Source organism: Pristiophorus japonicus, chromosome 10 (assembly GCF_044704955.1).
Source record: "Pristiophorus japonicus isolate sPriJap1 chromosome 10, sPriJap1.hap1, whole genome shotgun sequence".
Classification (NCBI taxonomy): domain Eukaryota; kingdom Metazoa; phylum Chordata; class Chondrichthyes; family Pristiophoridae; genus Pristiophorus; species Pristiophorus japonicus.
Window position 1 is genome coordinate 52,726,145 of NC_091986.1, and position 25,281 is coordinate 52,751,425.

At 46.0% G+C, this 25,281-nt stretch overlaps 1 protein-coding gene across 3 annotated transcripts in view; it reads left to right on the top strand.

Moving 5' to 3' along the window:
- The window catches only part of atp11a (ATPase phospholipid transporting 11A), a 302,794-nt gene that overhangs the window by 153,588 nt on the left and 123,925 nt on the right, over nucleotides 1-25,281 (top strand). For all 3 annotated transcript variants that reach the window (XM_070891812.1, XM_070891813.1, XM_070891815.1), the window contains exons 16-21: nucleotides 7,216-7,289; nucleotides 7,633-7,736; nucleotides 10,106-10,287; nucleotides 16,650-16,901; nucleotides 20,432-20,609; nucleotides 21,087-21,189. In XM_070891812.1, the coding sequence (XP_070747913.1) occupies nucleotides 7,216-7,289; nucleotides 7,633-7,736; nucleotides 10,106-10,287; nucleotides 16,650-16,901; nucleotides 20,432-20,609; nucleotides 21,087-21,189 (893 nt within the window). The remainder of the gene's footprint in view (nucleotides 1-7,215; nucleotides 7,290-7,632; nucleotides 7,737-10,105; nucleotides 10,288-16,649; nucleotides 16,902-20,431; nucleotides 20,610-21,086; nucleotides 21,190-25,281) is intronic.

Below are 25,281 nucleotides of genomic sequence, written 5' to 3' on the forward strand. Positions count from 1 at the left end.
TTTCCGCCATAACAGACCAAAGTCGTGAGCGACTCCAAAAGCATAACGTGAATCTGTGTAGACATTAGCTGTCTGTCCTTCTGCTATTCGACATGCTTCTGACAGGGCCCGTAACTCGGCCTGTTGTGCTGACGTTCTTGAGGGTAAACATCCTTTTGCCACTATGTTGTAAGGTTGTAACTGCCCATCCTGCTTTTCTGGTACCATTGTCAACAAAGGAGGAACCATCTGTAAACAGGATGAGGTCTGGGTCGTGCAGAGGCTCCTCTGCTGCTAAGGCTGCTTCTTCTGTTTCTTTTAAAATCTCCACGCAGTTATGCTCTTCACATTCTCCCCCCTCTTGCTCCCTTGATTCTGACATCGGGAGCATAGTTGCGGGATTAACCGGGCTGGCCTGGACGATATGGAGATTAGGAGCTTCTAAAACTGCTGTCCAGCGGGTCCATCTAGCTGCCGTCACCTGAGACATTCTATTCATAGACAGCAAAGTGTATACGGGGTGGGGACACTTGACAATCAGTTTTTGGTCGAGGACTAGACCCGCAGTGATCATTACCTCTCGACATGTAGCTTCCATAGCCCTTAGGCAACTTCCCCATCCGAGGGCAACCGCATCCAGTTTTGCCGAATAATAGCCAATAGGTCTTTGCTGATCCCCATGTTCTTGTGTCAGTATAGCTGTCATATATCCTTCTTTCTCATGGACAAACAGGGTAAATGGCTTACCACTGTCGGGGATTCCCAGAGCCGGTGCCGAACACAAAGCCTTTTTCAAACTCAGGGAGGCCTCTTGCTGTTCCGTAGTGAGGGTGATGGCTTCTTTAGAGGCACATTTCCCCTTTAAGATATCATTCAATGGCTGAGCAAGCGGTGTGAAGGAGTCAATCCAATTTCTGTTAAAGTTACACAATCCCAAAAAAGACCTTAGTTCCTGAACAGTGGTCGGTTTTTTAGCAGCCCGAATGGCTGCAGTTCTATCCTGGGTAAGTTCTCTCTTTCCTTGTGAAATCTTTTGTCCCAGGTATACAACCTCTTCTTGGGATATTTGTGCTTTGTCGATGCTGGCTTTATGTCCTTTCAGCCAAAGGTGGTCCAGCAAAGCTCGTAAATCTTGTTCATGCTGGTCTTCCGTTTTTGAAGCTAGCAGGATGTCGTCTACATATTGGATGACTGTGGATGACAGGGGAAGTAATTCTCGCAAATGGCTTTGTAAAGCCATGTGGAATACCATAGGGCTGTTGTGGAAACCCTGCGGTAACCGGGTCCAAGTATACTGTTGTCCTTGGACCGTGAAAGCAAACCACTGTCGAACCGCCGGTGCCAGAGGCACCGACAAAAATCCGTTGGCCATATCTATAATCGAGAAATATTTATGTTCCGGTTTGAGGGCATTAAAAATGGTGGAGGGATCTGCGACCAAAGGAGCTTTTTGATCAATACACTGGTTAGCTTTCCTATAATCGACAGTCAAACGGCAAGTCTCATTAGATTTCTGTACCGGCCACACGGGGCTATTGGAGGAGCTATGCGTTTTAATAAGCACCCCTTGTTTCTCCAATTGCTGAATAACCGGTAAGATTCCCGCGATGGCAGTTGGACTGATGGGATACTGTTTAGTGCATGGAGGCTTGGTCCCGGTAAATGACGCAGGCTCCATCTGGAGTAGGCCACAATCGTTCTTATCTTTAGCCCATATCGGGTGTTCCTTCAATTCTTCTTTCTTCAAAGTTCTAATTGACCATGTCACCCGACCATCCTCGAAATGCAATGATGAATCTATTTGGATTAGAACGTCCATTCCAAAAAGTGGTTGATCTACTGGGCCTATCCAGACTGGCGTGGTTAGTTCATGTGGACCCAGCCCTATAAGTACCGGTGTTGTCCTTTTAATTTTCATTTTATGGCCCCCAACTCCATAGGCTTACCATCCAACGGCAAAAAGTCTCCATATTGTAGGGGTAAGCATGTTAATTCCGCCCCTGTGTCTAAAAGACTGTCCACATCCTTATCGCCCACCCTCACAGTTATATATAGCCCATCTTCTCTCTGTTGTATTAGTGCGAGGAGAGGGGCCAGGGTGGGCTCTAATCATTTTTTGCTATCCCAAGTAACTCCTTCTGTGTTGCATTGTCAGTCGTTTAAATGCTTCTATGAGGTCGTTATCTTGTGACAAACCTGGCTTGTTGGCTGAATTGTATCCCTGGCTGCGTCCTCTTCCCCGGCCATGACCTTGCTGTTTTGCCCTGCACATCTTGGCCCAGTGACCTTCTTTCCCACAATAATGACATTTTCCGGGTAATTTTCCTTATAACTGTATATCGGAATCCTGGGATTTCCATCCCACAGCCTGTACAGCTCGGACTTTAGCTCCCATATCCCGATCTAATTGGTTACATCGATCCACCAATGCTGCAAAGGTAGTTCCTCTACCTTCCCAGTCCGGTAACACTACCTTAAGCATTTTGGACAGTTCTGGCTTTAGACCTGCCACGAAAGCTGCTTTCAGGGGTCCAAACACTTGTTCATCCACTTCCTCATCCGTATTATTCATACCCGAATGTTCTAGCCACGTGCATCTAAACCGCTCATCATACTCCAGGACCTCCTCTGTTCCTTTCTGTTGGCAGACTGCAATTTTTCCCCAGTCTGTCTTAGCTGGACTGAAGGCTTGCAGCCAGTGTTTAATCGCCTCCCATCCTGCGTCTAATTCTTGCTCATCCTGCCCCAAAGCTGCTTCTATCTTGTCGTGCAATTTTCTTCCCTGTGTTTTTGGCACCATTATGGTCAAAATTTGCACTCCGTCCCAGGGATGAAGTTGACATATATTTCTTAAGCGGTCCAATTGGTCTCACGTTTTTACTCCCCCTTTCTTTGGATTGGGCAATTCCTTGGACCATTTATCAATTTTCTCTGGGTCTGCCGGATCATTAACTAAGTATTCTGCATACACCCTTTTCCTCGTTTTTTTGGTTCCGCCCTCATCCGCAGTCTCTTCCGATTTGACTACAACTCGTCTTTTTTTAAACTGGGCAAAGCGCACCCCTAATTTTTCGTCCTCCGACCCTGTATCGTCGGAGGATTCAGAATCCGTATCTATTCTTCGAGTTTGCGCTTTTAATTTATCCAAACATGGGTACCCTGGGAATTGACCAATACATTTTCCTTTTCCTATTACTGTCTCTTGACCTAATGATTTTTTCCATTCTTTAATTTCACCTTTCAGATCTTTAACTTTCGCTTCCAGCTTTTCAAGTTCAAGCTTTTTCTGTCACAGCTGTGCACAAACTGCTTTTGCACTGGTCAGTTCTCGATCATGTTGGGAACGCATTATAATTTCATTCCGCTTTCGAATCTTTCCCATAACGGCTAGGGACCATCTAGTTCGCTCTTTATTTTTCATATGGGTCGTTTTTCCCCAGACCCTTTTAATCTCGTCCAAGGACCATTGTCCTTTGGAGGTTCCGTACTTTTGTTCGATCTTAATACAGGTTTTAGATAAGTTGAATTGTTGCTCTATGTATTCTTTCAACTGTTCGAGAATCTCATCTATCGAGAAACTTCAGGTGGTGCCTGCCCACCTTTAACAGTTGTAGGCAATTCTTTGCTCTCATCTCCTGCTGCCATAATACTGATTTCTTTACTGGGGTCTCGAGTCGTAGGCTTTCTAGCCGATCAATAGGTCGGTGATTAATTAACTAACACACCGCCGAACTTAAACGTCTATGCGACCTCGAGCCGATTACCAACCGGAGGGTTCGCAAACCGGAGGCTTTCGGAATCAAGTAGAAGGAGAGGCGAATTTAGACTTTTGACCGAGGACTTTTATAAAGAGGAGTCCTTACCTCAGTATGTGGGTCCGATGTCCAAAATTCAGTTTCTTTCCTCAGCGATCGTGAGCGTGATGCCAAAATTGTTAGATCTCTTAATTTCCAATGAAATACGAACTCCGATTGTAGTTTTAATGTCACTTTATTTTTGGCAGCAGTAAGAAGCTCTTGGCTTTAAGCCAGGTCTTTGTCCTTCTGAGACCACATGGTCAAAATGGCTGTACTTATACCTGGATCAATTTACAGAAAAGAACTCGCCTTCTTTGAACTTATTGGCTCAATTAATAGTCTTTTAACCTTTTAATTGGCTCGCTACCCAAAGGTCCTAAAATGCCAAGTTGATTGATGACTTAATGCAACATGCTCCCACTCACGTAGCATCTCTGACTTGGTGTCTGTGAATTTTCACAGCCTGTCTAAATGCAGCCTGTTTGAATTCTCTATCACGATCTTAATAAATTGTTTACTTTACATACTCATGGAAGTGGCTTTTGAAAGAGAGCAACACTAAAATGTATTTGTTTTCTATGTATTTTTGTGATGTGGGGACACTGACAAGGCCAGCAATTTTTGCCCATCCCCAGTTGCCTTGAGAAGGTGGTGGCGAACCTTCTCTTTGAACCGCTCCAGTTCGTGTCGTTATTCCCATTGTGGTGTTAGGTAGGAAATTCCAGGATAGTGACCTAGTGACAATGAATGAACGTTGATATATTATTAATAATATATTACTAATCAGGATGGTGTGTGACTTGGAGGTGAACTTGGAGGTGACAGTGTTCCCAACAAGATATTGTTGCTGTTGCTCTTTTCCGTGGGAGTGAAAATTCATGAAAATTTGATGGCAGTAAAAGATTAGGACCTACGAAGTGCAAAAATGCGAAGTATAAAGGTAATGACAGTAAAGGCACAGTTTAAGTTGACTGGTCACTTAGTCCGAATGCCTTATACTGGACTACCCAACAAGGTGTTCTATGATGTGCTGAAGCTTGGTAAACACTCTCCTGGTAGTTGGTTCAAAAGATATAGGGAAGGCCCAATTTTTAAAAAAAAATGTGGCATCTTAAATGCCACATGGGAACATGATGCTATTGACAGGAAATAGTGTCAAAAGGTGATTCATGATGACTTGACACAACTTTAAGGCTAGTCGTATCCAGCTCACTATAGGAAAGATCCCAAAGGAAATCAATAAAAAATTAACCCTTGGGTCCGAAATCTGTAGTACATGTAGCATGGATTAGTGAATAATCTGTAGTACATGTAGCATGGATTAGGAATAACACTGTCTATATATTGCATATTAGTGTGTAATGTCTGTGCCATGTTATGGAGAAGAGGAGATGAACAGGCCATGGAGAGTCATTCTATGGGACATGTTCCCGGTGGTCAGTTTTACACATCTGGCTGGGATACAGATGGCTCTTGAAATAGGAGAGTCCATCTACGATTTATTAAATAACTTTGTTTCTGCTGAATGGATTAAAGGGTCAGTTGTCTCTGAATCTTGGTCAGAAGGCATCTTGAACCTGTCTCCGACCACATCTGCTTTTGCTGTTTAGATTAAACTAGTTGCTTGGCTTGGACTGAGAGAGAAAAATAAAATTGATGCCACTTCCCCTGCGTGCAACAGACAGGTGGAGCTCTGCAGTGAAATTTTTTTTTCCCGCTGCTCTTATTCCCCACCTGCTGTTCCAAACTCTTCCCCAAATCTTGCGACCTCCCGAAACATTGAGTGAGAGCCAGGACTGACTGGAACCTGATGCTGTAACATTGGTTGAGGTTATGCATTGCCCAGAATAAACCTGGATATTGGTCAGGCTGTGTATGATGTAAGACTGCGTCCATCACAGAGTGAGGTTCCTGGAGTAGGAGGTTGTCATAGTGAAGGCGGTGACAATCACAACATCTTGCCCACTCGCTCGCTGATGCAAAGTCAGCTCATTATGATGAAGTGGGATTGCCAGGGGAATGTTGAGTGCTGGGATGTTGGACGTTTGTGTCAAGCCATTGGTTGAACAGTGCTGAAATTCTGGAGGGTTTATGTTTGATGAATGAAAAAACAGCAGCAAGAAGGAAGGGGCCGATATTTGAGACAGGGCTGTGAGCAAACTGTGTCATGGTGCTGACTGTCAAATTCAAAGCCAAGTTCACTCAGAGAAGATGGCACAGTCTGCACAGAGCCACAGACCTGTGAGGATCCAAGCCATTGAGCTCAAATGTCGCTTCAGTTTTGCATATTTGTTTGATTGGCAACTGCTTTGAGCTTTATGGGGGGAGAGCGACAAAGAGGGGAAGTGAAGGACGGACAGAGAGAGGGGCGGGGGGACGTAGAGAGACAGAGGGTGATCGAGAGAGAGGAGGATGGAGAGAGAGACGGTGGGAGAGAGAGAGAGAGAGATGGTCCAAGTGAGTCTCCACCAACTTAACAGGATTGTGGTTTTGGTTTCCATATTTACGAAAGGATATAATTGCTTTGGAGGCAGTTCAGAGAAGGTTCACTAGGTTGATTCCGGGGATGAGGGGGTTGACTTATGAGGAAAGGTTGAGTAGGTTGGACCTCTACACATTGGAGTTCAGAGGCGACCTTATCGAAACATATAAGATTATGAGGGGGCTTGACAAGGTGGATGCAGAGAGGATGTTTCCACTAATGGGGGAGACTAGAACTAGAGGGCATAATCTTAGAATAAGGGGCCGCCCATTTAAAACAGAGATGAGGAGAAATTTCTTCTGAGGATTGTAAATCTATGGAATTCGCTGCCTAAGCAAGCTGTGGAAGCTGGGACATTGAATAAATTTAAGACAGAAATAGACAGTTTCTTAAACGATAAGGGGATAAGGGATTATGGAGAGCGGGCGGGGAAGTGGAGCTGAGTCCATGATCAGATCAGCCATGATCTTATTGCATGGCAGAGCAGGCTCGAGGGGCCATATGGCCTACTCCTGTTCCTATTTCTTATGTTCTTATGTGATTAATGGACTGGGTTTTGTATTAATAACTGTAATTCATATATTTGTAGTAGTGACGGGATTGCATATATTATATGTACTGGTACAAATGGGTGGTAGTTGTATGATAGCACTCAGGTACATAAGCAGATTTCACTAGTACATTTGACAAAAAAAAGTATGTTTGTAACAAATGAGCCACATTATTAACTGCCTGCCCCACTCCTAATCAGCTGCACTCACGAGTCCTTCCTGCTAAGGGGACAAGTGGAATCTCCTTAGTTCTGAGGAGTCCATTCACGCAATGAGCCCTGATGCTATCAATACTGTTTTTACAAGTACATTTGGAGCTCCAAATTAACTGGAAATGCAGGCATATTCTATGTCAGGCACTGGGAAGCACATTGCTGTTAAATTCACATCTTTCTGTTCTCTAAAGGTATGAATTACTGCAGACACTCAACTTTGACTCGGTGAGACGCCGGATGAGTGTCATTGTTAGATCGGATACGGGTGAGTGATCGGATCCGGTACGGACGAGCGGGATCGGATCCGGTACGGGCGAGCGGGATCGGATCCGGTACGGGCGAGCGGGATCGGATCCGGTACGGGCGAGCGGGATCGGATCCGGTACGGGCGAGCGGGCGCGAGTAGTTCGGGAAGGCAAAGTTGTAATGTTTGGGCTATTCTGCAGAAAACAACGTGTTTTTTGTTGGTGAGTTGGGCTCCCAATGCAGAGTGAGCTCCCCTGTTGAGTTGGCCCGTGCAAGGTCTATCGTTAATTAGCTGTGTCCATCTGCTGCTCAAACTGTCTGCAAGTATTTCAATAACATGCACCCCTTTGTCTGTTAAACAGGGGATATAATCCTGTTCTGTAAAGGTGCTGATTCATCCATTTTCCCCAGGGTGAAGGAAGGGAAGCTGGAACTGGTTCGACAGCGAGTGCAGCAGAATGCGGTGGTATGTCACGGCAGTTGTGTTGATGATGATGAAGGATGATTCTGACGAGTCTTTAATATGATTCCTAATGTCTGCAGGTTTACACTGCCGCAAACCTTCAAGCTATTCTATAGATTCAAATGGTGAATATTGAAGGAGAGAATTATTGATTGAGGCAACTCTGTCGCCATATGATTGATCGTGTTGCACTGAAATAGTAGCATCCTCACAGGGGTGTACTCTGACCGAACCTGGTTTTCCATGTATCCGTTTAGGCTCCAGGGATTTATTCCCAGGCAAGGGAGCTGCCAGACTTTGGTCACTGGTGCTGTGAGGAACCCAAAAGTCTACTTAATATCAATATTAATTCTTCATTCATTCCATCTCCATGCTCCCAGAGTCTGGTTCGAATGGAGATACATGCTCCACCATTGGCCACCTGAGTACTTTAAAAGCTCTAATGAAATTTTTTAAATCTCGAGACAAAGTGGATGTGCCCATTCTTGGATAAATAATAGATACCGGCGTCGGATCGATCATTCATTCACAGGAGGTATATGTCACCGACAAGGCCAGCATTTATTTCCCATCCCTACCTGCCCTTGAGAAGGTGGCAGTGAGCCACCTTCTTGAACCACTGCAGTTCTTGTGGGGAAGGTACTCCCACAGTGCTGTTAAGGAAGGAGTTCCAGGACTTTGACCCAGCGACAATGAAGGAATGCCAACATATTTCCAAGTCAAGATGGTGTGTGCCTTGGAGAGAAACTTTGAGCTGATGGTGTTCCCATGCGCATGATGCCCTTCTAGGTGGTGGAGGTCATGGGTTTGGGAGGTGCTGGCAAAGAAGCCTTGGTGAGTTGCTGCATTGCATCTTATTGATGGTACACATTGCAGCCACGGTACGTCGGTGGTGCAGGGAGTGAATGGTTAAGGTGGTGGATGGGATGCCAATCAAACAGGCTGCTTTGTCCTGGATGGTGTTGAGCTTCTTGAGTGTTGTTGGAACTGCATTCATCCAGGCAAGTAGAGAGTATTCCATCACACTCCTGACTTGTGCCTTGTAGATGGTGGAAAGACTTTGAGGAGTTGGGAGGTGAGACACTCACTGCAGAATATCCAGTCTCTGATGTGTTCTTGTCCAGTTAAGTTTCTGGTCAATGGTGACCCCCAGGATGTTGATGTTGGGGGATTTGATGATAGCAATTTCATTGATTTTCAAGGGGTGGTGGTTGGACAACGACCGTCAGGAGAGCACTCCTGGTCCGCTCGGGGCCGGGCCCAGTTCCTAAAACTGGCATCACGTCCTTCGTTAGCATATGCATCGTCCTAATGTCTGTTTTAGGTGGCTTTCCCGGATGTCTGAAAAATGGCCCAAGCCAATTTTGGGTCAAAGTCCTTCCCAGCATCCTTGGGGAAAAGGATGGGGCTTGGGCTCTGTACAATGCAAGCACCCATGGATTGAAGCACAGTCTACTTTAAGAGAAGGACACACTGAGCTGTTCAGCCACTGAGACTGGGTTATGAGACTGGCACCTCTAAGATAGTGTGGTTGGCAGACACCTGATGAGCATGCCGTCAGTGCCAGAGGTGTTTCCCAGCCATTTAATCCCACACTATGTCTGCAGTTAGCCCAGCATCACCAAAAACAAATTAACTTGTCGGTTACACCGTTTCCTATTTGTGAGATCTTGCTGTGCACAAATTGTGTCCACATAGCAACAGTGGCAGCACTTCAAAGGTACAGTCCCCACTGCCTCCACTGTCAACAGTCCCCACGCCTCCACTGTCCCTGCTTGCCCCATACAGCCCCATATATCGGGCCAGTGGCACTGACCGTCTCCCATTAACATCGGCCTGAATTATAAAGACACCTTTGTATTGAGCCCTGCCCCCCCGCCCCCCCCCCCCCCGCCAACAACAATCCTGGCCCCAACTCGGCCCCGGACCCAACGCTTTCTTGGTTAAAGCACCCACCGCGTATCGCAGGCAAATGGCGCTGACCCCAACACTTTGCTATAAACAGGGACTAGATTTCATCAGCTGTCAAGCTCTTGGGAGTATCGAGGATTTGAACGGAAGTTCTTCCTTGTGGGAGATATGATCTTCAGTCAGCTGTAAATGACCTGGTCCCATCCGTGTTACCAGGTGCCGACTATAGTTTATTCTTGTGTTTCATTCACATTTAAAAATTTTCAATATTCTAAATGTTGCTGATGCTACAATTGGAATTAACCAATATAATTGGCCAAGAATGTTCAAAAGCTGAGGGCTGTTCCTAAATGTTGTTGTTTGAATGATTGTGAAATATTTGCCGTGTGCTGTGCAGCAGGAGCTACTCACACTGTGGTTGCCAACAGAACAGGTAGTGAATACAGTTTGATCAATTTCAGGAGGGACTGCGAACATTATGTGTGGCTTACAAAGTTCTTAGCAGTGAAGAATACAATGATGTTCACACACTCCTTCAGAATGCAAAACTAGCCCTCCAGGAACAGGACAGGAAGCTTGCTGAAGCTTATGATGTGGTTGAAAGGGACCTGGATTTGCTCGGAGCAACAGCTGTGGAAGACAGGTCAGAGAGAGACAGATTGAGTGACTTTTAAATCAACTTTCACTGATCCAAACAAGCACGGGCAATACATTACAATTATAATCAACTGAGTTAATTTAGTTTCATATAATAAGTAGATAAACTAATTTGTAAATCCTGTTGCTTAAAACTGCAAAACGAACATACGAAGATATCGGACAGGAAAAGATCAGCGAGTCCTTTAGGCCTGCCCTACATCACAGAGCAGCACAGCTGAACAATTCCTCCCCCACACTGTTACGTATGAATAAAGAGTCTGATGAGATACTCTGAGCTCAAGGTAAAGTGTGACCTTAGTCTTTTATTGCAGGTCTCCAGACTGCCTCTCTAGCCTGTGAGGCCACCTTAAGTACAGGTGCTCCCAAGGGATTGTGGGATCCCTTGGACTCCAGGAGATGAGCCCTCTGGTGGCTACAAAAGGTATATACAGGTTTACATATATAACAACACTTTCCCTCCCGCCCCCCCCCAAAGTCAACAGTGAAACTATTTACAATGTGAGTTGATCTGGGGCTTTTCTTTCCCTGGTTGATCGTCTCGGTGCAAATGCTGGCTTTAGTGAGTCGTTTGTTGGGCCCTCGCTGGACTGCTATGCAACTGGCTTTGCTGGGCTGCCTGGTGTGGTGAGTTCTGCTGGGCTGCTGCGGGTGATGGGTTCTGCTTCGTGGCCAACCGCGGTGTCGGTTACCACTGGTGTGTAAGTTGGGGGGTCAAAAAAGGTAGGGTCCAAGGTGGGTTGCTCATGATAGTCCATGAATCTGAGTTTGATTTGGTCCAAGTGTTTCGGTGGATGAATCCATTTGAAAGTTTGACCCAAAACACATTACTCCCCTCTTTGGCCACAACAGTGCCGGGAAGCCACTTGGGACCTTGTCCATAGTTCAAACACAAATACAGGATCATAGATTTCAATTTCGCATGACAAATTTGCGCTATCATGATATGTACTTTGTTGAAGCTGCCTGCTCTCTACCTGTTCGTGTAGATCAGGGTGGACAAACTCGAGCCTTGTCTCAAGTGCCCTTTTCATGAGCATTTCAACGGGTGGAATCCCAGTGAGTGAGTGGGGTCTCGTGTGGTAGCTAAGCAGGACTCGGAATAGGCGAGTCTGCAGTGAACCTTCAGTTACCCTCTGCAAGCTCTGCTTGATGGTTTGCACTGCTCTCTCTGCCTGATCATTGGATGCTGGTTTGAACGGGGCAGATGTAACATGTTTGATCCCATTGCGGGTCATGAACTCTTTAAACTCGGTACTGGTGAAACATGGCCCGTTGTCGCTCACCAGGACATCGGGCAGACCGTACGTGGCAAACATGGCCCACAGGCTTTCAGTGGTGGCAGCGGACGTGCTTGCCGACATTATCTCACATTCAATTCATTTGGAGTATGCACTAGGAACATTTTACCCAAAAACGGGCCTGCATAGTCGACATGGACCTTGAACCATGGTTTGGAGGGCCAAGACCATAAACTTAGTGGCGCCTCCCTGGGTGCATTGCTTAACTGCGAGCACGTGTTACATTTGTGCACGCAGAACTCTAAGTCCACATCGATACCGGCCACCACACGTGGGATCTGGCTATCTCTTTCATCATTACAATGCCTGGGTGAGTACTGTGGAGATCACTGATGAAAGTGTCCCTGCCCTTCTTGGGGACCACTACCCAATTACCCCACAGAAGGCAGTCTGACTGTATAGACATTTCATCTTTGCGCCGCTGGTACGGCTTTATCTCTTCCTGCATTTCCACTGGGACTCTGGACCAGCTCCCGTGAAGCATCCAATTTTTTACTAGGGACAGTAAGGTGTCCTGGCTCATCCAGATTCTAATTTGTCGGGTTGTGATGGGTGATTGCTCACTCTCGAATCCTTCCATTACCATGACTAAATCTGCGGGCTGTGCCATTTCCACCCCCGTGGTGGGCAATGGCAGCCTACTGAGAGCATCTGCACAGTTTTCTGTGCCTGGCCTGTGGCGGATGGTGTAGTTGTATGCGGACAGCGTGAGCACGCATCTCTGGATGCGGGCTGATGCATTCGTATTTATCCCCTTTCGGAAAAAAGGGATATCAGTAGCTTATGGTCAGTTTCCAATTCAAATTTGAGCCCAAACAGATATTGATGCATTTTCTTTGCCCCGTAAACACACGCTAACGCTTCTTTTTCAATCATGCTGTAGGCCCTCTCAGCCTTAGACAGACTTCTGGATGCATAAGCAACCGGTTGCAATTTCCCAGATTCATTAACTTGTTGCAATACACATCTGACCCTGTACGAAGACGCATCACATGCTAGTACCAAACGCTAACATGGATTATACAACACAAGCAATTAGTTTGAGCAAAACAATTTTCTAGCTTTTGCAAAGTCATTTCTTGGCTTTTACCCCATACCCATTTGTCTCCTTTACGCAGTAAGGCGTGCAGTGGTTCTAACAGTGTACTGAGACCCGGTAAGAAGTTACCAAAGTAGTTCAGGAGTCCGAGAAACGACCGCAGCTCCGTCACGTTCTGTGGCCTCAGTGCGTTCTCAATTGCCTCCATCTTCGAATCGGTGGGCCTGATGCCGTCTGCCATGATTCTTCTCCACAGGAACTCCACTTCAGGCACCAGGAAAACGGACTTCGAGCATTTTAACCTGAACCCGACGCGGTTGATTCGACTAAGAACCTCCTCCAGGTTCTGCAGATGCTCGACTGTGTCCCAACCTGTAACCAAGATGTCGTCCTGGAAGACCACTGTGCACGGGACCGACTTTCATGTTTCTCTGGAATATCGCCACGGCTGATCGAATCCCAAACCGGCATCCGTTGTAAATGAAGAGATCTTTGTGCGTGTTGATGCAGGTGAGGCACTTCGATAATGCCTCCAGCTCCTGCGTCATGTAGGCCGAGGTCAAGTCCAGCTTCGTGAACGTCATTCCTCCCGCCAGCGTCGCAAAAAGCTCATCTGCCTTTGGTACTGGGTATTGATCCTGCAGGGAGAAACGATTGATACTTTGTAATCACCACAGATTCTGACGGTGCCATCTTCCTTGAGGACTGGAACAATTGGGCTGGCCCACTCATTGAATTCGATCGGCGAAATGATGCCCTCTCATTGCAGCTGAACCAGCTCGATCTCCACCCTCTCTCTCATCATATATGGTACTGCTCTCGCCTTGTGATGGATGGGTCGTGCCTCCGGAATTAGGTGGATCTGCACTTTTGCTCCTTGGAACTTCCCGATACTTGGTTCGAACAGCGAGGGGAACTTGTTTAAGACCTGGGCACATGAAATGTCATCAACCGACAAGAGCGCTCGGACGTCGTTCCCATTTCCAACGTATCTTTCCCAGCCAGCTCCTGCCGAGCAGCAGGGGACCATCGCCCGGTGCCACCCAGAGTGGTAGCTTGTGCACCGCTCCATCGTAGGAGACCTTTACAGTAGCTCTGCCGATTACAGGAATCAGTTCCTTCGTGTAAGTTCTCAGTTTATTGCGAATGGGAGTCCGGACTGGCCTTGATGCCTTGCTGCACCATAATTTATCGAAAGTCTTTTTGCTCATAATGGACTGGCTCGCACCCATGTCCAGCTCCATTGACACCGGGAGTCCATTTAATTCAACCTTCAGCATTATCGGGGGACACTTTGTGGTAAATGTGTGCACCCCATATAGCTCTGCCTCCTCGGTCTGAGGCTCTGGTTCGTCGTGATCTGCTGTGGATCTGTCCTCCTCTGCAACATGGTCGTTTGCAGGATTAGCAGGGTTTGCAGCTCGCCTGCACGTACGTTGGAGGTGTCCCATTGTTCCACAGCCCTTATGAACGTACTCTTTGAAGCGGCATGAATGGAAACGATGATCACCCCCGCAGCGTGAACAAGATGTTAATGGCCTTGCATTCATCACCCTTGATGGTGGATTCTGAGACATGCAGCTGCAGACTTTTAGGGCCTGCCCTGTGCGTTGCAATTTGAAAACAACATCACTTGGTTCACAGTACTTGTAGCTGCACTCGTGTGCTGAGAGATTTGCTTAGTATTGTGACTGGTGGCAATGACCACCTGGGCTATCGCTATGGCTTTACTCAAGGTTGGGGTCTCTACAGTCAAAAGTTTGTGAAGTATCACTTCATGGCCAATGCCAGGTACGAAGTAGTCCCTGAGCATGTGCTCCAAATGTCCTTCAAATTCGCAATCAAAGGCGTCACAGCTCGACGACATAGCTCGCCGCTTCCTGACTTTCAGACCTTTTGTGGGTGTATAACTGGTATCTCGCCATCAGAACGCTTTCCTTCTGATTCAGATGCTCTCAGACCAGTGTGCACAAATCAATGTAGGATTTCTCTGTGGGTTTCGCTGGAGCAAGCAGATTTTTCTGAGGCCATATGTTGGTGCCTCGCAGACGGTGAGGAGAATCGCGCTTCATTTGGCAGCGTTCGCTTCTCCTTCCAGTTCGTTGGCCACGAAGTATTGGTCGAGTTGCTCCACGAAGGTTTCCCAATCATCTCCCTCTGAAAATTTCTCCAGGATGCCCACGGTTCTTTGCATCGTTGGGTTCGTCATCTGTATCTCATCTCCAGTTATTAATTATGAATAAAGAGTCAGACTAGATACCGTGAGCTCAAAGTAAAGTGTGATCTTAGTCTTTGATTGCAGGTCTCCATAGTGCCTCTCCAGTCTGTGAGGCCTCCATACGTACAGGTGCTCCCAAGGGATTGTGGGATCCCTTGGGACTCCAGGGGATGAGCCCTCTGGTGGCTACACAAGGTATATACAGGTTTACATAGATAACAACCACCTCACTCCAGCCCTGCCTCCAGCCCGGCCTCACTCCACCCCGGCCTCACTCCACCCCCCCGCCACACGCTACCCCCCGCCACGCGCTCACCCCCCCGCCACGCGCTCACCCCCCCGCCACGCGCTCACCCCCCCGCCACGCGCTCAACCCCCCGCCACGCGCTCACCCCCCCGCCACGTGCTACCCCCCCGCCACGCGCTCACCCCCCCCTCTCTCTTCTTCCCTCCCCCCCGCCACGTGCTACTCCCCCCCCTCTCTTCTTCCCTCTCCCCCCTCTCTCTTCCCTCCCCCCCTCTCTCTTCCCTCCCCCCCTCTCTTCTTCCCTTCCCCCCCCACTCTCACTTCTTCCCTCCCCCCCCACTCTCACACTCCCCCAAATCACAAACCCCACCCAACACCCACCCCCCCTAACAATCCCTCCCCCCACAACCGCCCCCCCCCCCTCCGCCACCTCACTAACCCTTGCCCCCACACCACACCAACCCCCACATTGTCCTTGAATAGGCAAAAAAAATGGAGAAAACCCCGGAGCCATTAGGGAAAAATTCCTCTCCAACCCCTCAGATGATCAAGTCCGGGAGGTCACACGGACCAAGCATTGTCTATAAAGACACTTCCTTCTACAAGAAGGGGCTTGTTTTAATTTTTAGCCACGCCAGCCAGCTCTTCCTCATCACCACTTCTCTCAATCCCTCCAAATATCTCTAAAGTGTCAGTTCTGGATGAGCAACAATTTCCTCCAATTATATATTGGGAAGACCAAAGCCATTGTCTTTGGTCCCCACCACAAACTCCATTCCCTAGCCACCAACTCGATCCCTCTCCCTAGCATCAGTCTGAGGCTGAACCAGACTTTTCACAACCTTAGTGTCATATTTGTCTCTGAAATGAGCTTTCGACCACATCACTGAGACCGTTTGTTTCTACCTCCGTAACATCTTCTGCTGAAACCCTCATCCATACCCTCCAGACTTGGCTATTGAAATGCATTCCTAACCGACCTCCCACATTCTACCCTCCAAAAACATCAGGTCATCCAAAGCTCTGCTGCACGTCGCACCAAGTCTCGCTCACCTATCACCCCTATGCTCTACAATGACTTACAATGGCTCCAATTAAGCAATGCCTTGATTTTAAAATTCTCATCGTTGCTTCCAAATCCCTCCATGGCCTCACCCCTCCTATCTCTGCAATCTCCCTCAGCCCACAACCCCGAGATATCTGCGCTCCTCTAATTCTGGCTTCTTGAACATCCCGATTTTAATCGCTGCACTATTGCCCCCGTGCCTTCAGCTGCTGAGGCCCTAAGCTCTGGAACTCCCTGCCGAAACCTCTCTGCCTCTCTAACTCTCTCTCTTCATTTAAGATGCTCCTTAAAACCTACCTCTGTGACCAAGGGCCACCTATCCTCATATCTCCTTATCCGGCTCGTGCTGCTATGAAGCACCTTGGGACATTTTACTACGTTGCTTCTGTTGCAGCAAATGCAACTGTAGGTCAATGCGGAGACTATGTATTAGATTTTTCAACCAGTAAGATATTGTTCAAAGTGATTGTTTTTCAGATTGCAAGACAAGGCTGCCGAGACTGTAGAAGCTTTGCAGAAAGCTGGAATGAAGATCTGGGTTCTCACAGGAGACAAGATGGAAACAGCTACAGCAACATGCTATGCTTGCAAGCTCTTCAGAAGAAACACGCAGCTCTTTGAGCTGACGACTAAACGAATAGAAGAGCAGAGTTTACATGATGTGCTCTTTGATTTGAGCAGAACAATTCTCCGGCAGAGTGAAAGTTTGCCGAGAGACAGTTATTCAGGGTGGGCATTTCCGTTAATCCATCGATTCTTTGCCATTGCGACCAAATGTTACATTTCTCAATTGCACAAAAAGCTAATAGTTAATTATCTTAAATTTGCAATTTGCTATCTTTCTATTAAATAGGGCTTATTTTGGGTATGATAAATAGGAGCGTGGAGTACCAGAATAAAGCAGTAATACATTTGTGCAGAACATCAGTCAGACCACAGTTAGAGACTGTGTGCAGTTTTGGGCTGCCCATTACAGAAAGGATATTAAAAAACATTCAGAGTGTACAGCTTCACCAGGATCATGCAGGGATAGGAAGCTATAGTTACAAGGAGAGACTTGAGATAATGGGACTATTTCCACTGGAGCAGAGAAGACCAAGAGGAGATTTAATGGAGGATTTTAATATTATGAACGGTATTGATCGAGTGAATAGGGAAAGACTATTTTCTCAGGTTAGAGAGTCCATGGCAAAAGATTATCCATTTTCCTCTTAGACCAGAAGCCTGAATTTGTCTGGAAAGCCTCTTGTGACACAACTTATCAAAAGCCTTCTGAAAATCCATATACAGTATTTCTGTTGCATTCTGCATACTTATCCAGTCAGTTACTTCTTCCAAAAAAAACATTCTATTAAATTTGATCATTCTGTGCTGGCTGTTCTTGATTAATCCATGTATTTCTAAATGCTCATTAATTTTATCTCGAATTATAGATTGTTAGAGTTTGCTCCCTCAGACTAACTGGTCTTCAGTTACCCAGTTTATCCTCTTTCTTTAACACGGGCATTACATTGGATGCTGCCCAATTCCACAGCGCAGTTTGCATATTTAACGAGGATTGAAAAATTGTGGCCAGAAATGTTGCAATTTTTCACTAACTTCTTGCAAGAGCCCAGAGAGCAGCCATCAGTGCCCAGTGACTCATGACCCTTGAGTTACCTTCATTTTTTTTTTCTTAAACCAATTCCATTTCTATCAGTTATCTTTAACAAATCTTCCATATTTGCATTCTCACTTCCCAGATCACTTGTAAACATCAATGCAAAATATTGATTGAATATCTGCATTGTACCTTCAGGCACCACAATTGGCTTTGCCCTGTAGAGCTTATTTGGCTGTTTTGTCGCCATAGCAGCTCTTCCTTCATCCTCTATCGCAATTTGACCATGTCCCTTTATACACTTCCTTCCCAAGTGTATCGTTTCCTTTTAATTCTTCATCTTTGCCCTCTTAGTGCATTGTTTCCCTTAAACTCATGACTCTTTGTGTGGAGACATTTTTTCAGGATTCCCTTTGAACCAGCTTAATTCTGATTCTAAGATTCTGTTCTAGGTTCCTCTACGAGAGGGAAAAGTCTTTCTCTGTTAACCCTGTCAATTCTCTTTGATATTTGAATAGTTTAATCAGACCACCCCTTAATCTGTTTGTTGTCAAGCTGATATGACTAAGTAGTGATTATCTGCCATGGGAGTGGGGTAAGAAATGGGGACTCTTTCAGGTTGAGATGGCTCCAAGATGGCGGTGAGGGAGTGAAACTAAATCAACTCTCCATAGCAGAATTGATCCAATATCTGAGCCAGACAGGGATGCAGTTCCTCAAGACGGTTGACGGTTGACAAACCAGTCTGGCTCATTAATGGGCCCCGGAGCGGTCATTAGGGGCTTGCGTTCTTTCCACTCTTCACCAGATAACAACAACGTGCATTTATATGCCACATTTAAATTAGTAAAACATCCCAAAGCGCTTCGCAGAGGCGTAACCGACAAAAATGGGCTCTGATCCAAAGGAGGAAATATTAGGAGGGGTTAAAGCTTAGTGGAAGAAATGGATTTTAAGAAAGTTGTCAGCAGTGGCTCAGTTGGTAGCACTCTTGCCTCTTGAGTCAGAAGGTTGTGAGATTGAGCCCCACTCCAGAGACTTGAGACTGACATTCCAGTGCAGTACTGAGGGAGTGCTGCACTGTCGGAAGTGCCGTCTTTCGGATGAGACGTTAAACCGAGGCCCCGTCTTCTCTCTCACGTGGATGTGAAAGATTCCACAGCACTATTTCAAAGAAGAGTAGGGGAGTTCTCATCAGTGCCTGGCCAATATTTACCCTCAATCCATACTTAAAAAATACAGATTATTTGGTCATTATTACATTGTTGTTTGTGGGAGCTTGCTGTGTGCAAATTTGCTGTCACATTTCCTACATTACAACAGTGAATACAGTTCAAAAGTACTTCATTGGCTGTAAAGTGCTTTGGGATGCCCTGAGGTGGTAAAAGGCTATATAAATACAAGTTTTTTTAAAAAAAAAGATGGAATGGCTTGAGTGGTTTGGGTAAATGCTTCCAGAGATGGTGCTTTAGGCAGCTTTAATCTGATTGAACTACAACAATATCTGGTCGCAGGATGCCTAAGCTCTGGCCCATACCAATTTGTGATTAAGCTGTCTGGAATTAGATAAGTAGGGTCTCGTACAAGGAAAGAGTGTGCAACAGATACCAGGCAAACAAAGCACCCAATGGATTTTCAGCGATTTCTTCTGGAGAGTCTTAAACACGTTTCAGCATCATAACTCAACCCCTTCATCATGGGTACCATTCAGGTGGATCATCGCTAGACTCTCCAAAGCAGTATATTCTCCCTAAGATGGCGCACCTAAAGTAGCTCACACTATTCCAAATGAGGTCTGACCAGTGTTCTGTACTTGTTTTCAAACTTTTATATGATATATGTGTTCTGATGAAACCCAGCACCCCTCTGATATTTTGGATTCTTTGTTGATCCTTCATGCTGTATTTTCCATTTACTGTACTGCTTGTCCAAAGCATACATGTCGCTATTCATTCCATCCAATCATTTAATCAAAGCAGATTGCAATTTTCTCTTCTCATCACAATCACTTTTTCCTAGCCTAGTATGATCTGAAAACTTGACCCCTGTCGCTATCCGCCAAATCAAGAATATATTTTTTAGTCCAACTCTCCGCTCTTCCCAACGAATCAGTTTCTTATCAATGCCACCAGATTGCTCCAATATCTCAATTTTAGTCCAAAATCAATGTATTTTGTCCCTTTTGCCAATTCTTTCAAAGTTAAGTGTTTTTAAGATTAATTCTCGGCTTGTTGCTGGCAAGGCCGGCCTTTATTGCCCGTCCCAAGTTGCTCTGAGAAGGTGGGGGTGGGCCGCCGCCTTGAACCACTGAAAGTGGATTTTTTTACAACTGAGTGGCTTACTAGGCCATTTCAGAAGGAAGTTAAAAGTCAACCATGTTCATGTGGGACTGGAGTCACACACCGGCCAGACCGGGTAAGGGCAGCAGATTTCCTTCCAGTGAATCAGTTGGGGTTTTACAACATTCCGTTAACTCTGTGGTCACTTTTACTCAGACCAGCTTTTTATTTCCAGATTTTTTAAACTGCCTCAAGTTCACAAACTGCCTGGTGGGATTGGAACTTGCAATCTCGACATTATTAGTCTGGTAACAGAACCGTTACACCACCATATACAAATGTCAATTATTTAGGATAATTGTTTTATTGCTGTATTTTAGATTTTCTCAGGATGATTTACACGATTATGGTTTGATCATTGATGGGGCCACACTTACACTCATCCTGAAACCTGCCGAAAATGGCTCTTCAAGTAATTACAAAGATCTGTTCCTGGAACTATGTCGCAACTGTAGTGGAGTCTTATGCTGCAGAATGGCGCCTTTGCAGAAAGCACAGGTTAGCGTGGAATGTCCATCGATGTGCTAATTATGTGTTAAGTGCACGCTGAGTTACACTGAATGTTCCTTTGAAAATAAACTGTTAAACCTACATTTTACATATATGCTGTATCTCCCAGGGTGTTGCTCAGAGTATCGGCCATTTTATTAGAGTAAGGCGGTTATGTCAAGTAGCATTATTATGGCCTCTGACGTTTGTCAGCTTTAGTATAGCCCTGGGAGGTCAGCATAGATTAGAGAATGGAGTGTGACGGTTGATGCTGATTGGAGATTGGGTGTGAAGGCCAATGCTGATTGTAAAATGGGGTGTGAAGGTCGATGCAGATTGGAGAATGGGAATGTGGAATAGGAGAATTTTCGAGTCACTATCCTGAATGTATTCTAGGTTTACTTACTGATATAATGGGTTAGAAGGATGTTCTAAATTGCATTGAACCCTTTAACCTGTGTTTGTTCTTTTAACCCTGCTCTGCAGATAGTTAAATTGATCAAATCTTCAAAAGAGCATCCCATAACCTTGGCAATTGGCGATGGGGCTAATGATGTCAGTATGATTCTGGAAGCCCATGTTGGAATAGGTAAGATGATGCATTTGTTTTTAAAATGAATTTTGATCTTTTAAAAAAAAAAAATTTAAATTACTTTGGGTCACAGTATTCTGTGAGGGCAAAAACTCTGGAACCATTTATTCTCTATTGGCTTGATCTTCGACAGGCTAAATGGCCTCCCTCATCTATATTTCTCTGTCATTTAACCTCTCATCTGCATCACTAGGCCACGGGCTCATATTCAACAAATGGAAATTGTCACCACATTGGGTAGATCAGAAGGGACAGAGTAGGCCATTCATCCCTTCAAGCATGTCCGCAGACTATTTTTTAAAAAAGTGTGCACTGAGACTCATCTGGGGCTGTAACTTCCTCATTTTGAGGTGGCCCTCGGTACTTTCCCACGACCTTTAGGCGCAATCTTAGATTGGTTGTCTGCCATGCCCTAGAAACAAACGAACTAACTTGTTTTTTTTGCCAGCTAACACTTTTTCAGTTGCTGAAATTTAAGAAGGAAAGTTTTGTTGAGAGTTTTCACTTTTATCTGGTTTCAGTTCTAGCTGAGGTTGTCTTGTGCTGATCAGCTGGATTGCGATCTACTGGAGTCCACTTTGATTGAACAGAGCCAAGAGACAGTAAGAGGGATAGATTGATATAAACAGAGCCAAGAGACAGTGAGGGGGATATATTGATAGAAACAGAGCCTAGGGACAGTGAGGAAGATATATTGATATAAACAGAGCCTAGGGACAGTGAGGGAGATATATTGATATAAACAGAGCCAAGAGACAGTGAGGGGAATATATTGATATACACAGAGCCTAGGGACAGTGAGGGGGATATATTGTCTCATGTATGTACATGCTGTTTGTAGCCACCAGATGGTGTCATTGTTGGAGGCCACTAAGCAGCACGCACATGGTGTTGCTCTGGTATAAAAGGCCTGCCATTTTGTGAATCAGGCACTTTGGGACTAAATAAAGCACAGGCAAGGTCGTACCTTGCTTAGCTAAACAGTACTCAGTTTGAACCTTTATTGCATACATAACATTTGGCGATGAGAATACAAGAACCATTGTTTGGAAAATGAGCATGATTGGATTTTTGGAGCGTTTCGTGGAAGGAGAAGATTGGGCAGACTTTGTGAGCCGTTTGAACCAGTACTTCATGGCCAACAAAATGACGGGGGTTGATGATGCAGATTGGCGCCGGGCCGTGTTCCTCACTGTGTGCGGTTCAAAGATCTACGGTCTGATAAAGAATCTACTCATGCCTAATGATCCAACAGAAAAAATGTACAAGGAGTTGTGTACATTGGTATGGGAGCACCTCAAGCCAGACGACGGCATCATCATCTCAAGATACAAGTTTTATACACACGTTCGATCGGAGGGCCAGAGCGCAGCGGAATTCGTTGCCAACCTGAGACGTCTAGAAGGACCGTGCAAGTTCGGGACGGGATTGGCAGACATGCTGCGGGACTTCTTTGTTATCGGTATCAACCACGAGCTGATCCTGCGCAAACTTTTGCCGGTGGAGGAGTTGGATTTAAAAAGAGCCATTCAGATCGCTGAATTATGTATGACGACGGAAAGGAGTTTAAAGCAAATGTTGGTGAAGAACCGAACCTCGGCAAGTACTGTAAATGCAATTGGTTCGGCAGAGCGGTACATGGCAGGGCCTATCCGGCTGCGTTCGCGAATGATTCGGTCTTCGGCAGAGCGGCACATGGCAGGGCCTATCCGGCTGCGTTCACGAAACCTGTGGCTGCCCATAGTCTGCCAGCGGGAATGTATCCGACTTCTCTGTGTTGGCGTTGTGGGGGAAATCATCGGCACCAGCAGTGCCGATTTAAGCAATATAGTTGCAAAGGCTGTCTAAGAGTGGGGCATCCCCAGCGCAAGTATCCACAGGTGAGCAAGCGAGCTGCAACGCACCACGTGGAGGATGAGAGTCAGACGAGCGCGGATCCGGATACGCAATCCAAGATGCCAGAAGAGGAAGTGTATGGATTGTACTCTTTCATAACCAAGAGTAAACCAATTTTGATTAATGTGAAGTTTAGTGGGATACGGGTATTGATAGAACTGGACACAGGGGTGAAGCAATCGATCATGAATGAGAGGGCATTTAATAAGCTGTGGGATACTAAGACTGTGAGGCCCAAGCTGAGCCTTGTTAACGCCAATCTGCGCACGTACACCAAAGAACTGATAAAGGTGATTGGCAGTGCACAAATTAATGTGTCGTATAACAGTGCGATTCACGAGTTACCACTGTGGATTGTTCCAGGCAATGGCCCAACGCTGCTCGGCAGGAACTGGTTGGAGAAAATCAGATGCGACTGGAATGACATAAAGGCGTTGTCATCGGAGGAAGATACATGTGCCCAAGTATTGAGCAAGTTCCCCTCACTATTCGAACCGGGTATCGGCAACTTCACGGGAGCCACGGTGCAGATCCACGTGGACTCAGATGCAAGACCTGTCCATCATAAAGCTCGGTCAGTGCAGTATATGATGAGGGAGAAGGTCGAAATTGAACTGGACAGACTCCAGCGGGAAGGGATCATATCACCTGTCGAATTTAATGAATGGGCCAGCCCCATTGTTTCTATGCTGAAAAGCGATGGCACAGTCAGAATCTGTGGAGACGACATGGCTACGATCAACAGGGTTTCGAAACAAGATCAGTACCCATTACCGAAGGCTGATGACCTGTTTGCGATGCTAGCCGGAGGGAAGTCGTTCACAAAACTGGACTTGACGTCGGCCTATATGACACAGGAGTTGGTCGAGACATCGAAGAGACTTACGTGCATTAACACGCACAAAGGACTGTTTATTTACCACAGGTGCCCGTTTGGAATTCGCTCAGCTGCAGCAATATTCCAGAGGAATATGGAAAGTCTACTGAAATCCGTTTCCAGAACCGTCTTGTTCCAAGATGACATCCTGATCACCGGTTGTGACTCCAAGGAACATTTGAAGAACACGGAAGAAGTTCTGCTGCGTTTGGACAGAGTGGGACTCAGACTTAAACGCTCGAAGTGCGTCTTCATGGCACCGGAGGTCGAATTCCTCGGGAGGAAAATCGCCGCTGATGGCATCAGGTCTACTGAAGTGAAAACCAAAGCCATCAAGAATGCATCCAAGCTGCAAAACGTGACGGAGCTGCATTCATTCCTGGGTCTGCTCAACTACTTTGGTAACTTCATTCCTAAATTGAGCACCCTACTTGAACCACTGCACATGCTATTGAGAAAAGGCAACAATTGGGTGTGGGGTGCATTGCAAGACAGAGCTTTCGAGAAAGCCACCAATCTGCTTTGCTCGAACAAGCTGCTGGTACATTATGACCCAAGTAAATGTTTAGTTTTGGCATGTGACGCATCGTCATATGGAATTGGTTGCGTGTTACAACAAGCATCCAAAAGTTTGTCTAAAGCAGAAAGAGCCGACAGAATGGTAGAAAAAGAAGCTTTAGCGTGTGTGTACGGTGTTAAAAAGATGCATTAACACCTGTTCGGTCTGAGGTTTAAATTAGAGTTCGATCACAAGCTGTTCATTTCGTTGTTTTCCAAGAGCAAAGATATCAATACCAATGCGTCATCCCGCATCCAAAGGTGGACGCTGACATTATCTGCCTATGATTGTCATTCGCCACAGACCTGGCACAGAGAATTGTGACGATGCTTGAGCCGGTTGCCCACACTGGAGGTGGAAACATCACAACCGGCAGATTTAATGTTAATCACGGATGCTTTTGAGAGTGAAGGTACCCCTGTCATGGCTCAACAAGTTAAGACCTGGACTAGCCAGGACCCGATATTATCAGTGGTAAAGGATTGCATCCTCAAAGGGGATTGGTCTGCCATACCTAAGCAAATGTGCGAGGAGGCCAAACCATACATTCGTCACAAGGACGACTGTCTATTCAAGCAGATTGTATATTATGGGGCAATCGCGTTGTAATGCCTAAGAAAGGGAGAGAGAAATTTGTGCGTAAGTTACATAGCACACATCCTGCTATAGTGATGATGAAGGCCATAGCCAGGTCCCATGTGGCCAGGAATTGATATATTGATATAAACAGAGCCGAGGGACAGTGAGGGAGATATAT